The following is a 13,742-nucleotide window of genomic DNA, read 5'->3' on the forward strand; positions in this document are numbered from 1 at the left end:
TTTTATCATGCGCAATATATCATGGCAAACAAGCCAATGAAGTAATACAATTTTTATGCCATATTATGCACAATATATAAACTTTAAAAATATTTCCACAAGAGCATTTAGAAAGAAGAGTACACTTTTTCCATGAGATGCAAAATCTTGGTACCTTTTGAGACTTTAGGAAAATATTTAATACTGCCTATTTAAAACATATCTGCAACTAAATGTGTCCACATCTGGAGTTCTCTTCATTATGGATAAAAGCACATAGTTCATTTTGGATATTTTTTTTCCCCACAATTTTCAGAATTACTTTTAATTCTCAAAAGGTATCATGGGAAAAATCTAAAAAAGCAGTCATATTTTTAGCACCCCACATTTAAGTATCTGCAGTGGGATACGGCATATATCTGTATACATTTTTATCCATGGCAAAGGTATGAATTCTGGTGCCTTTCCAGAATGTTCATTGGACTCATAGATACCCCAAACACCGGAGCAACCATGAGGCAGACCTCCCACTGGGAAAGATGGATTTAATACCAGCATTCATCTGGCAATGGGACGAGAAACACACAAATGAGGTAAGCACACTCGCCGGGGGAGAGCAAGCACGCACTTGGTCCTCTCTACTTCTACAGCTCTAGCAAACAAACCGAGTTGGTCACAGAGATTTGGAATGCCTGCCAAGGGCTAGCGGTCTATGTCAAAGTTGAGTACAGTTTCGCTCCCAGAAAGCACTGGTGCAGAATAATAGTGACACGCGAAGAGGAAATGAGAATCTGCTTCATCTTTTATGCTCCTCTTCATGCCGTGCCCGGGCCAGTGCTATAATCCAGTCCTTGGATTAGCAGCTACTCCCACAAGGGTGAAGATTTTCAGTCCTAGTGTACATTTAAATTCAGACATTCAGAACATGTCCTCTTCTAAGCTTACATATTATTCTAAAGAAATGTGGAAGAACTGAGGAAAAACTCACCCGCTCGTTACCCCCTCCTAGTCATAATTCTCAATATTATATTGCTTAACTCTTTTGGAAACACACAGTGCAAATGGAAGGTTTGGAGATTCCTTCAATTCAGTGACTTGGGCTCAGTTCAATGTCTCATGAGAATTTATTTTTATAACTAACAGAACCTGGCACAGCATCTCGCCTTTACCACTGAAGGCTGGCTCCATTAAGCAAAGAAGTCCTCTAAACCACATGTATGGTTTTATTCTTCTCATGAAGCCGCCAATTTACTGATCAGTTACACATTTTATGCTTTAATGACACATACTCTGGGATGCCCTTTATAACAAAGAAAATTTCTGGGAGGTTCTGGATGTCAGGCACTGAACTACACCAGACTCTTTATTTGGGGGGCAGTATGGTTTGAAAGGGCAGGGTACTGAGGGAATATCTGCATCATTTGGAGTTCTAACACCAATTAAGGGGCCATAGCATTTCCTTAGTTTCCTTACAGTCCCATCTTAGTTCTTTCCATTCCTCTGTTTACCACCATTATGCTCCCTTTCATAAAACAGAGAAAAGGACCCTCTTCCTTCTATCAAAAGTCAAGGACAACAAGCCACGTATTATACTATAACTGAAACTAACTAAAAAATAGCAATACTTCCACAAGTGGGAAAAATTCAGTTGACTTAGCGTAGACCTCACCTTAAACTCATATATCTCCCCCAGATATCTTAGGGACCAGAATCATATGGGAGCTCACCTGCCCAGAAGTGCCTTGGACCTAAAGGAGCTGGTCATGGAGATTGTTCAAATCTTAAGGACATTGCCTAGGAGTCCCAACCAGCTACTCTGAGAGCCTTAGCTCTGAGGCAAAATAGTATTCCCAAGAAAACTTCTACCCAGCAGATGTAGTCGTATTGAAAAAACCACTTAGTTATACACATATACTGTCCCTGCTTTGTGATAATAGGGGTTAAACTTAGCCTTTGTGGTTCTGGAAGGATTTAGACATTTATGCTAGAGGCAAAAACTGAGATCCGGAAGAACATTCATGAGTGTGGTAGCATTTCATTTCTCTTATGCTCTCCATTTTGTGTCTGAATATAAAAGCTTCCCTAGTAGTCAAGGAGCTAGACTCAGAAGATTATACTAAGACCTCTAAACGAAGTGTTCCTGATGCACATTTAATGTGCTATCTTGGCCCACCGAAACAAGAATTCAGGGAAGGTGGGAAAAACCAAACTTGTGGCTCTTACTGGTAAATTTCCAATCTCTCCTGAACGCAAATTAGTGGTAAGTAATGAAAAGTAGCTAGAAATTGTCTGCTAACTTAATAATTTTTGTAAAAATCCTCTTCTGATGGATCAAACATGGTGCTGCTCTCAGCATTCTTAGCTCCTGTTGGGGGAGGGATTCGCTGGAGGGCTGAGGGAACAGGAAAGGATGAGGTGGAGAGGGAGACAGATGAATGAGTATGACTGAGTGGATTTATACCTTGATACTTGCAAGCCAGTTAACAATGAACCAAAACAATCACTGAGAGGAGAAAAGGGCTTAGCCAGTCTAGTGAAGACTAGCCTTGGAACTGGTGTTTAATAAAGGGCAGTGGGGGAGGGGTTGGGGTGAGAGGAAGGAGGAAATAAGGAATCAGTATAGAAGTGCTACCTCAAGACGGTAGGAAAATCTAATTCTTGCAAACTGGGAAGAAGGAGAATCAGGACTAAGATCTAATGATCTACCTATATTAAGAAAAATGAGATGACAATCAAAGTTACTTTATCATTCATTCTACCATCCCACATATATAAAAATGAATATTTCCCTTTAGAGAATCTGAAGCAATATTTAGATCTGAATCAATATTGGCCCGTTATCTCCTAGTTAACAAACAAGGGAAATCAAGATTTTTAAAGACAAGTAACACATAGATGTTTCTAATTTAAAAAAGAGATAGTGCTTTAAAAAAAAAACATTTTGAACTTATGAGCTAAGGGAGTTTCTACTTCATATTTTGAACTACGTACACAAAAAAAAAATCACTTAGATTTCATGATAAAATTTTCCTGCAGGCAATTTTTCTTTCATCACTGGGTTTTCAAATGACCCCCAAATTCAGACCCCCAAATTCAGATCCCAAATTCAGTTTGTACAGAAAAAATGCCTCTTCTTGTAAAAACCCACGTAGATTAGTAGAACGTGTTAGGAAACTCACTCATTCCGGGCTCAGTCAAGTAGCTGTAGCGCTTACGTAAAGCTAAAGACGCGAAGCTCTGTCGTCGATCTGCTTTCTCAGCCTGGAAAGGGAGAAGGGAAAAGAGACTCTGTCCAACTTCCTTGGGGCATTTTCACAGTTTTGAAACATTTTGTAGGATGGCATGTGGATACCTCGTTTATCTTTATTTTTCTTCTGATGGATTTTCCTCATGAAAATGTTCATTTCCTATTGTGGGTCTACATCCCCACCCCTATGTCTCAACCAAATTACCATCACTTGGCAAAGGAAAGAGCATCAACACAGCAGACTACAGGGGACTACAAATACAAGACGAGCGTTACAGAGACTTCTGATGCTGAGCAGTAAATCTCCCCAAATCTATTGGTATTGAAAGCACATATATCACGATGTACAGTCACTCTATGTGAGTACATTCAAGGAAAAGGGGCACACGGGGTCTTGTTCTGGTTACTGCTGTTGTTTCTACATGTTGAAAGGCATAGAGTATAGGTGAGGTTAAAAAAAGGTTAACGGTTTTGTTAGAAATAAGGATTCTATTTATTAATACTGAGGTGGGAGTTTTAAAAATCCAACTATCCTATAGCTTGGGGAAATAGCAAGAGATGTCTTTGCAAGGAAAAAATTCATTCAAAACCAAATGGAACCACTACACCCTTAAAAATGGCCAGGATAATTTTCTTTAAATAGAATACCAAATATTTATCAGTAGCCATGGGACACATATTTTCTAGTAAATAGAACAACTTAATTTATACACTAAAAGTTTCCTGTTACTCAGTATCTTGACTTAAATGTTATACAAAGTGGATACTAGGCAAAAATACGAACAAATGTGTATTTATACATGCCACGCTACTACATTTAAAAAATGTTGGAAGAATGTTAGTTCCTCTTTTTAAATCATTAGCCAGATTATCTTCCTTCATGCCCTCAAGTATTCTCGTACATGTGGCGGAAGAGCAAACCATTCTTCACGAAAAGTGTATACCCTTCAGCTCACTTACGCTAAGATCTGGAAAAATAGCATACGGTTCCCACACTTCAGCCCTCTGCAACTTCTTTTATACAGATTTAATTTCTATCTCTGAGAGAGTAAAAGCAGAAGTGTTCATATTACCTCATCATCTTGATCTGACTCTGTCTCCTTTTGGTTCCAAGATGCATTGCAGAGACAAGGAATATTATAATGGACAGCAGGGAAAAGAATATCAGGATATGAAAAGGACTGAGTAGGGAGCACAAATGCAAGCTGAATGAAGAAAGCAAAGCAAATCAAACTAAGCCAACACAAAATATCAAGAACTGTACATCCACGGCAAATTAACGTGTGGCGTTATTCGAAATCAAGAATCTACGAGCTAGCGGCAGGAGCAGGAGCGATACACAGAGGACTCCACCGTACAGACCGTAAGAATCTGACACCACAGTAACAAGACTCAATCTACACACAGAGACTAATTAAACTCGAGCTTCAAGAACTTTAATCATGTGACAAAGCATTCCTTAATTGCATACCGAGGGCCCACTTCTCCAAGACCAGGGGAAGAGACTTACAATAAACCGGTATTAAAAGATACCTTTTTATGTGCTGGCAGAGTGATATTTAAGTTGCAGACAGCTGTTTGAGGCAGTCCTTTTGTTGTCTTTGGTTCTTTCAGAAAAGAGAGACGACCACAGGGCTCTTGGCTGGTGTCTCTAACCTAGAAGATTTAGGTGGTTGGCAGTTATAGAAAAAGACTTTTCTGAGGACTCCCGTCTGTACAAGAGTTAAACAGGTTTATCTGACAGAGCCCTTCAAGAGGCGGGCAAAGTAAAGGGAAAAGATGGCGGTAACCATTACAGATCAACGGCGGTGGTCACGTGTGAACTCAGCGGGATTTAGAATGCCCAACTCCGAGATCAGACCCAGGACGGCTATGCCCGCTTGTTTCCCTGGCATTCTGCTGCACAGTCTGGGTTATATGCATTTGCTTCCTGTCCAATAATTTGTTTTCCTCAAGGCCTTGGTTTTAGCAACGATAATAACAGCAAATAACCAACACAGTAAACCGTTGTCCCATGTTCTTCTGTTCTCTGAGGAGGGGGAAGGTATCTCCAGAATGTCCTTGGGCTCCATCAGAAATCAAGACAGAACTTAAATACTGAGTTTGGATTTCATCCATTATTTCATTACTGGGCATTAACCGGATATGATGCATTTTACTATTCTAGATTGTCTGGTCTTACAAACATCTGCTTGAACATAAATGATCATTGAGATGTTTAAAAGGTAAAGACTCTTTGTTACTAATTATAAAGCTTTCCTGGCTCAAAAAGACACGCGGGACAAAATCTGACCTTGTTCCTCTGAATTCAAATTTGGTGGGATATTTCAAACCGAATAAATCACTAGATTCTTCTGTTTTTATTCTCTAAGAGCATTTTTTTCTTTTTCAAAATTCAGAGTCTCTGTTGATGATTTACCTTGATGGAAAATGGCAGTCTATTTTCTTTGAAAGCATAGAAGTTAAAAACAAGTTGCTGTCCTCCTTTGGTAAGTGGGGCCAGATTTCCATAACAGTCAACATAAATAGGTTTTCCTTCCAGAACCTTTTAGAATAAAAGGAATACATAATTTAATGTTAAATTAAGTTGAAAGAATTTTGAGATTTTTAAGTCACATAATATTAAAAGACTGATATATTTCTATGTCACATTTGTCTCCTTATTAGGACACTACTTCTATGGTGTTATTTGCCACAAAAATAACTCTGTTGGCTCACAACTCAACTACTGTGATTGGAAACCAAAGCATGCACATGTACAAGACAGAATTACACATTCAGTTCTATTCTAGCAACTTTAGACATCTTTGAGAAAGTGCTGACATCACTTCTTCATACAGACTTTGAAAGGGTTTTTTGTTTGTTTTTTTACTCAGATACTTTCACTGGGTTTAAAAAAGGAAAATCATAGTAATGTGTAAAAGACAGTGACCATAAAAATAAGAGAACTCAAGTCACCACAGAGAAGTGTAGACCATCATGTGGACTCCTTAGTACTACACTGTTACCAAGATAACCTCAAAGACACGTAAAATAATTTGAGAATAAATCTATATCAGATTTTTGAATCAAAACCCGAGATCAAGAATGGGCTTGGTATTTCTGGTGAGTGCCGTTATGACCTCAAAATAAAACCCCAGATCTGGGGGATGTAATGGAATGGACTTGTGTAAACAAGGTACCTCAATATCTTTGCTTCTGGCAACTTCCTCAAAATTCTCCTGCTGCTCTAAAGTTTTGTCCACTTTGTCATCCGTCATGCAGAAACAGCGCAGGCAGGATTCTACAGGGTCATTCATTTTGGCAAAAACAACGAACTTGGCCATATATGGAACACATATTAATTCTCTGTACAGTTGTGTGGCTAACCCCACGGTTTCTAAAACTTGATGGCAGTCTGCGAGCCAAAATCTGAGAAAAACAAAAACAAAACGGGGGTGACAATGAGGTGATTTAAAAGCCAAATCTTAAAGAAAATTCACCATTAAAATATTGGGGCATATAAGGGAACACACCAAAACATTAACTTGTTCATTTAAAGAAACAACAAAGGTGTTTACTCTGTTTACAGAAGGTCTACATTTATTACTTGTTATAATTTTCTAAGGAAAAGCTAAGGGTTCTTTTCTCTCTCTCTTTTCCTTCCCTTAAGATTCTGTTCCCCCACCCTTCCTTTCTATTCCTGCTTCAGAGTTTAATGTCTTACTTTATACTGGACGGAGCAAGAATTTTATGAAATGGAAATTCTATCGGTCATTTTTCCTTGAAAGCATAACAGTTAAAAGCAAGTTGCCGTCCTCCTTTAATACTTGAGTCCAGATTTCCATAACAATCAACAGAAATAGGTTTTTACAAACTGCTAAGAACTAGAAGAAGCAAGTCTAGCCCCGTATAGTTCCTTGTGAGAACTGGATAAGATGACTTAAGCCAGTCAATTTAAAATTTCTGAGTTAGGCCCAATTTTGTCATCGAAATTTAAAAAAAAAAATAATCATACTAGTATTGAGCACAAAAACTTTCACTTTCCAAAAGGTAGTAAAATGAATTCCTTAGTGCTTTTTGGAATCCTTTATTCCCATACCTGGCTGAAACATTGGTTGTAAAAGAGACACAATCCTTTATGAAGGTCAGGGGAGTTGTTCCTGTGATGTCTTCCCACTGAGCAGGTGAGGTGCCCCCTGGGAGAACAGAGCAGATATGTTGACTTCATCATGGGAGGGGCTCCTGATAAAATCTGCATTATCGTCCTGTTCTTCCGGCACTGCCGTGAACTTTCAAACTTCAGCACGTTCAATCAATGGCAGGCTCTAAGGTTGGTCTTCCTCTCTACTCTCCTTTTGTGCTTTTACTGCCTTATGGTGATCTCCTTGTAAGACGTCATAGTTTTAAAAAATTACTTTTCAGTTTGTCTGGCTATTGACGGATGGTCTAAACGGACAATCACAGGCTATCAAGTGCATTTTGTAAGTGCAATTTATAAGTGCAAAGAACTGTTGTTCAGAAAGACAATGTAATTCTTTCCTATTTTTTTTTATTTTTTAAAAAACACAAGAACTATCAAGAAAGCTAAGCAGCAGCGGATTTTGTACTGCCTAAATCATTTAACTTTCCAGGGTAAAAAGAGGAATCAGCCATTAAAACTACTCATAAAAACAAAACAAAGAAAAACAATCTTAATTTAGGACTTTCTGTTAAAAATCGTATTAAGTTAACCAAATGAACTAAGCTCTCTTTCAGGTGCTCATCACAAAATGTGTTCTCCTGTCCCTGCAGATTTGATCTATTGGTTAAACTCGGGAACTGAGTGGTGAGAACCACGTCCTCTGCTCTGCCCTGCGCCTGGTGCTCTGTGGGGCTTGTCTTCTCCAAAGTCTGTCCAACTTCCTTTAGACTAAAGGGTGTTACAAGGTCCACCGCCTCTCCCTAGGTCCCCGAGAAATGGTCCCCAGATGCTCTAGTAGATTCCGTATTATTTCAATAACCTCAAAAGAGCACTATTATTAATACTACTAGTGAGTCATGACCTCAGCATCTTAAAGGAAGGTACAGGGATAATGCAGATGAGGTGATGGACAAGTCAAATGCTGTATGTATGTATGTATGTATGTATGTATGTATGTATTTATTTATTTCCTAGTCTCATAAAGTTGGCACGGAGGCTTCAAAGGTTTTACATCTCCGTACAGAATCACTGCAAGTTGTTAGCCTCAGCAGCAGGTGCTGGGACAAGGGGACCCCACCTGTGATGCTACAGAGCAGACGCAGGTTAGGTGTGGTGTCCCCCTTGTACCCATTGGCTACGCCTTCACCCGAGGGCGGGGGCACCGGAATGGTCATTGTGATAGGCTTATGGAATTTCCTTCTTCTTGGTTCCACAGTGACGATTGGGCTAAATGTTGCTTTGTTTCCAAGGATCTTTTTCACAATTTCATCAGGAACAGGCTGGGCCTAAAGACAGAGAAAGGACCTTAGGTGGAAGTTAACATTTTCTCTCATTGGGAAATTGACTTTTTAAGTGAGGAGAAAAAAAAATAAAAACAGGTTCCCCTTCAAAAAAAAAAAAAAAAAAAAGTCTTCTTCATCCTTCCTCACTACTTCAGGAGGGCGTAAAAAAAAGAACCCAAACAACCTCATGCTGTAGCAGAAACCGGTCGGTGTATTTCCCCAACAGAATATGGACGACACGAGCTTGTGTGACAGAGAGGCAGTTAAGTCTCACAACGGAGAAGTCTTTTGAGCTAATCCAAATAAAGATCAGCAAATACTGAGTCTAGTGTATCTTAAACCTATGCGGGATATCCAGTAAAAACATCACAGAGGAGATTTGTGCCCAGGTAAGAATTGAGGTGACTTCAGAGGTAAGTAACAAAAGCGCATTTAAGATTTCAGTTCGAGATGACCAAACCTAATGTCTTCCTTTTGGCTTCTTTGCTATTTGGCAAGATACTCAATTTGGGAGATAGCTGAAGGGAACTTCCCGGCACTGAACAATAAGGCCATCTCCTTAGCTCCGAGTAGGAACTGAAAACCTTCCCAGCGCTTACAGTACTTCACTCTAAAAAACCTCACAAGAAGAACCTCAGTCAAAACTATTAATTACTATATTAATTGACACAAATTAAATTACTTTCCTTATTATTTTCTTTTTTCAGTAGGTTTAACTGAAACAAATAAATGTAAGAAAGACGACTCTTGCCAGGATGTTTAGTTAGCTTTTCAAACCCAAACAAGTTCCAACTGGGTTTGGATAAAACCCAGTATTTATGATGTACTTCCATCAAAATCTGAAAGCTTGCAAGTTTCCTTATTACTGATTTTTATGAAATGGCGTCTTTCTTATAAACCAAGTCAAATGTGGTTTGTTTCTTTAATGGTGTATTTGCTCTTTGGAGCTCCTATCACTCCAAATACCAATAATGTATGGTTAACAGAACAATCTTTCATCAGAACCAAGTGATACTTTTAAAAGAAAACCCCTAAAATACGTACCTTTATTGAATAAGCCACCAAGCTTACTTTATACTTAACGCTTTTCATTTCGAAATAGGTTAATGAATCCCCAAATGGCCCAGGGCTTTGATTAGCAATACCATCAGGATGAGTTACAACAACTGTTTTCTGAGCGGAGCAAATGCTCACACGCTCTCACACAACATTTCACGCACGTTACCTGGAGGCCCACTCGAATCCTTTTGGTTAAAGCCCCCTCTGGGAAAGAAGCCTGGACGAGGGGCACAGTGGTACTGCTCAGAATTCCGCCTTCGGGACCAATCTGATTGCTTTCCTGCTTAATCCTCGAAACCACGGCAAAATACTGGGGGAAGTCCTTTGTGATAATCCTGCAGATCCGTTTCTTCCCTAGCTCTTCTGGGCTGTCAAGTTCTGAAAAGACAAATGAATGAAAAAGCCATGAGAGTAAGCCTATCTTAAGAGACCTTAAGACAAACTTAAGATGTAATGTTGATAGCTAAAAACGACATATCCAGTAGTCTCAGCGGAGTTTCAAGGATGGAGAGAAAGCGACAATGACTTTAAAAATAATATAAAGATTTGTAAAGATACTATAAAAGCTATTCATATATAGTATTGTAGAAAAGTGCTTCTACTGAAGAGGAAGGAACGTTTTCAAAAACTGAAATTTTACCTCCTATGAACAGAGCTCTCTACTCTTTAAGAAGAGAGACCTCCTTCTGTGATGACTTACAATAATATACCCTCAAATGGCCAAAGCAGGAGTGAGAAAAAGGCAGGGCCTCACAAGAAAGTAAGAACTTAAGGGTGTCTAAAAGGCTCTAGAACTTTATTTGAAAGCCTCTTTAAGATATTGCCCAAATGATTAATATCATCATCTCCAATCTCTGTCTACCCACCGATAACCCTCATGCATCAAACTCAACCTATCCACAAATGGACACATCTTTCCTTCTGTCCACTTCCAAACTTACTTCTTCCCCTTTGTCCTAACTCTGGTAATGGACTTAGTTTGTCTAGTCCTCCTGTCTAATAGTTCGACTCACTTTCCTGGATACTTCACATCGAAAGGTGGACGTCCAGCTGATCCCACGTGGCAATGGCTTGTTTTCTTGCCAGTCCCCGTCCGAGCCCTCTTTGCCTTGCCTGGATCACTGAGTCACCACCTAACCATCTCCCTGCCACTCGCCTCTCCTTACTCCAACTCATCCCCTACAGTGCAGCCCGATGGGTCCTCTTCCAAAAGCCGGATTTTATAATGCTGGTCAGTTTAACTGAAATAAATGGTTTTTAAAATCATATGAAATAATAGCCATTTGAGACTAGCCAAGAGTATTTGGGAAAAACAGCTTTGTGAGGGACAGTTTATCTTGAAAGATTTAAAAACTTATCTAGAAGTATCATAATAAAACTTATATGGACAGACATATAAAAATTTAAGAAATATATATATAAGATTAGACAAATCATCAGAGGGATAAGAACAGAGCAAGAAATAGATTTAAATTTTTATATATAGACACACATACATGGTATATATGTAAGTTCATATATATCTACTTCTATATATTATATATTATGTATTTAAAATGAATATATTTAAATCAAAGTCATATATTTAAACTTCAAATCAGTGGAGGAAAGAGGTCTTATTTAAGATGGCATTGACACAAATGAAAATCTATTTGCAGAACAGAGCTAAATCACGATATCTTAGTATATATAAATATAAATTCCCACTGGATAAGAGACTTAACTACTTAAAAAAATTAAGGTGTTACCATAAAACAATCAAGAGAATGTTTCAGCCATGGTTAGGAGAAATTTTTGTATTCAAAACTGGAAACTCAGAAGCCTAAAAGGTCGTTTTGACTATAAATACGTAAAGTTTTCCATGGCAAAAATAGCTTGAAAGACAAAAGGGAAATGAGAAAAGATAACAGCCACATTCAACACATAATGGATCGAAAGGCTCAATCCCCATGGCGGCTCCTGAGTTATCAGAGATGACAGATGAGCCAACAGAAAATGGCAAAATACTGTAAATGGGAGATTCACAAAAACTGAAAACTGGTCAGAAAAATATAAATTAAAAAGATCAAACTTGATAATTTGCATGGAAGTTCTGACTTAAACAAGATACGACATACATATTTGAGACCAGCCAAGGGTATTTTTGGAAAAATAAATTTGTAAGGCAGAACTGGAAGTATTATGATAAGACAGTTAGTTATATGGGGACATCATGGGGGTGGGGGAGGGAGAAGTTATTTTAACATGATGACCGGGAAACACGTCTCTGAAGAGGTAATAATAGGTGAAAAATGCGAGGGAAGGAGGGAGCCAGGCTGGTAGTGACTGATGGGTATAAAGCATATAAAGTGAGGAAAGAAGAAGATGCAGAGCGAAATGCATAGTCTGATCCTTTTCAGGGAAAAATGTAATCTGCACATTTGTATATTTTTACAAGAGAAATTTGCAGAATTCTAAGCCCATTAGCAACGGGCCACTTGAGAGGGACAGGCAAAAGGGAGGTGAGGACGTTAGAAGACAGTGGGTTTACATAGTTGGGGTGGGTTTGTTACAAAATTAAGGGAAAATTCCCACATTTCAAAGAGGGATGTTGGTTTTGTTTTTGTTGTTACTCATAACAGCCCCCTCTCCTCAAACCTCTGAAACATACAGTATACGTCCTACCGTTTTTTAAGTATGAACATGTTTGCCTCCTCCATCATAGGACAGAGATCATGGCTTATTCCGAACTAGCAATTTATAAAAAGGTAAGGTGGATGGTTAGATAGATGGATCAGTGACATTTTCTCATTTTATAGATTAACCATCAAACTCTGAGGTGGAAACACCAAATTAATTGGCAAATGGGAGAAACAGGGTTCCACCCATAATGGAATGAAACTAGAATTTGGCCCATTTTGTTTCATGACCATCTGCTTCTCCTCTGCTCTGTCCAAAACCAAATATTGTGTTCTTAGTGGAAGAAAATAAAACAAAGGCCAAAAAAAAAAAAAAAAAAAAAAAAAGGTTACTATAGAAAGACAAGAAGGAAACAAAGATTTGCTCAGGAAAATATTCTGCGGACGTTTTCACCTATTCAGCAATTGACAAAATCAAAGTTTTCCATACAGAGCAGATGTATTTCCCTCCCCATGGTTTGGCTTATTTTAAAAAGTCTGAGTTCCCAGAGTTCATAATTCATGCTGCATAATTCACTACCAGAACCAAGAGAGTTCTGATCATTTGTTTCAGTTGCTGTGTAACCCATCAGCCTCAGCTAAGCAGACGTTTTTATTTTTTTACCTCAGCCTCAAACTTATGATTATCTTCTCCTTTAGAAATAGTTTCAGACTCCACAGAGTGCAAGCAGTTTAGGAAGATGCTGCCGCGAAATTACATCCTTCAAACAAGACAAATTTCCTGACTCTGTGTGTAACAAGCCACGTATCCTGTGAATATGATATTTCCTCAACATCAGTCTGCACCCACCAGGGGCAGGGAGGCACCTTCTGAGGAACTTGGAGCAATACATCCTTCTTAGCTGTGTGTGTGTGTGTGTGTGTGTGTGCGCGCGCGCGTGCGCGTGAGTGTTGCATGTACAATTGTGCAGAGTTAAGGGGGAGATAGCTGTATCACCCCTGGAAACTCTAATAGCTAAGGACTGTGAAGAGTGGCCCCTTTGTGTCATGGGGGCACCCAGGCCACACCTCTGCTCTGTTGCCTTTGATAAAGCATTAAAAACACTGCAAATATAAAGTGAGCATGTCCATCTCAGACACAGCAGATGAGTGGGAAGTGGAGAAGCTTGGGGTTCTAACTCTGCACTTGACTTCTAATGTCTTTTAGGATTTTCCAGTGGTTCTGGGACACTCTGTGTTGTACCCACTCTATTTTAAACCTTCTAGCAATTTCTCTGTCACCATTAAAATTTACATAATTATTGATCTTCAATGATGTCTTTCAACAGTTTTTTTTTAAAGATTTATTTATTTATTTAAGAGAGAGCAAGCTCGTGAGCAGATGGGAGAGGGAG

The 13,742-nt window shown here is 38.9% G+C and overlaps 1 protein-coding gene across 1 annotated transcript in view; it reads right to left on the reverse strand.

The window, feature by feature from the left end:
* Positions 1–13,742, reverse strand: part of LOC111144687 (ankyrin 3) — a 334,097-nt gene that overhangs the window by 45,669 nt on the left and 274,686 nt on the right. The window contains exons 29-36 of the mRNA XM_022499108.1: positions 9,897–10,108; positions 8,467–8,674; positions 7,308–7,404; positions 6,409–6,637; positions 5,646–5,771; positions 4,760–4,882; positions 4,300–4,326; positions 3,159–3,240 (exon numbers count right to left, since the gene is read on the reverse strand). Coding sequence (XP_022354816.1) covers positions 3,159–3,240; positions 4,300–4,326; positions 4,760–4,882; positions 5,646–5,771; positions 6,409–6,637; positions 7,308–7,404; positions 8,467–8,674; positions 9,897–10,108 — 1,104 coding nt within the window. The remainder of the gene's footprint in view (positions 1–3,158; positions 3,241–4,299; positions 4,327–4,759; positions 4,883–5,645; positions 5,772–6,408; positions 6,638–7,307; positions 7,405–8,466; positions 8,675–9,896; positions 10,109–13,742) is intronic.

Source organism: Enhydra lutris, unplaced genomic scaffold (assembly GCF_002288905.1).
Source record: "Enhydra lutris kenyoni isolate GAN:26980312 unplaced genomic scaffold, ASM228890v2 scaffoldscaffold12, whole genome shotgun sequence".
Lineage (NCBI taxonomy): Eukaryota > Metazoa > Chordata > Mammalia > Carnivora > Mustelidae > Enhydra > Enhydra lutris.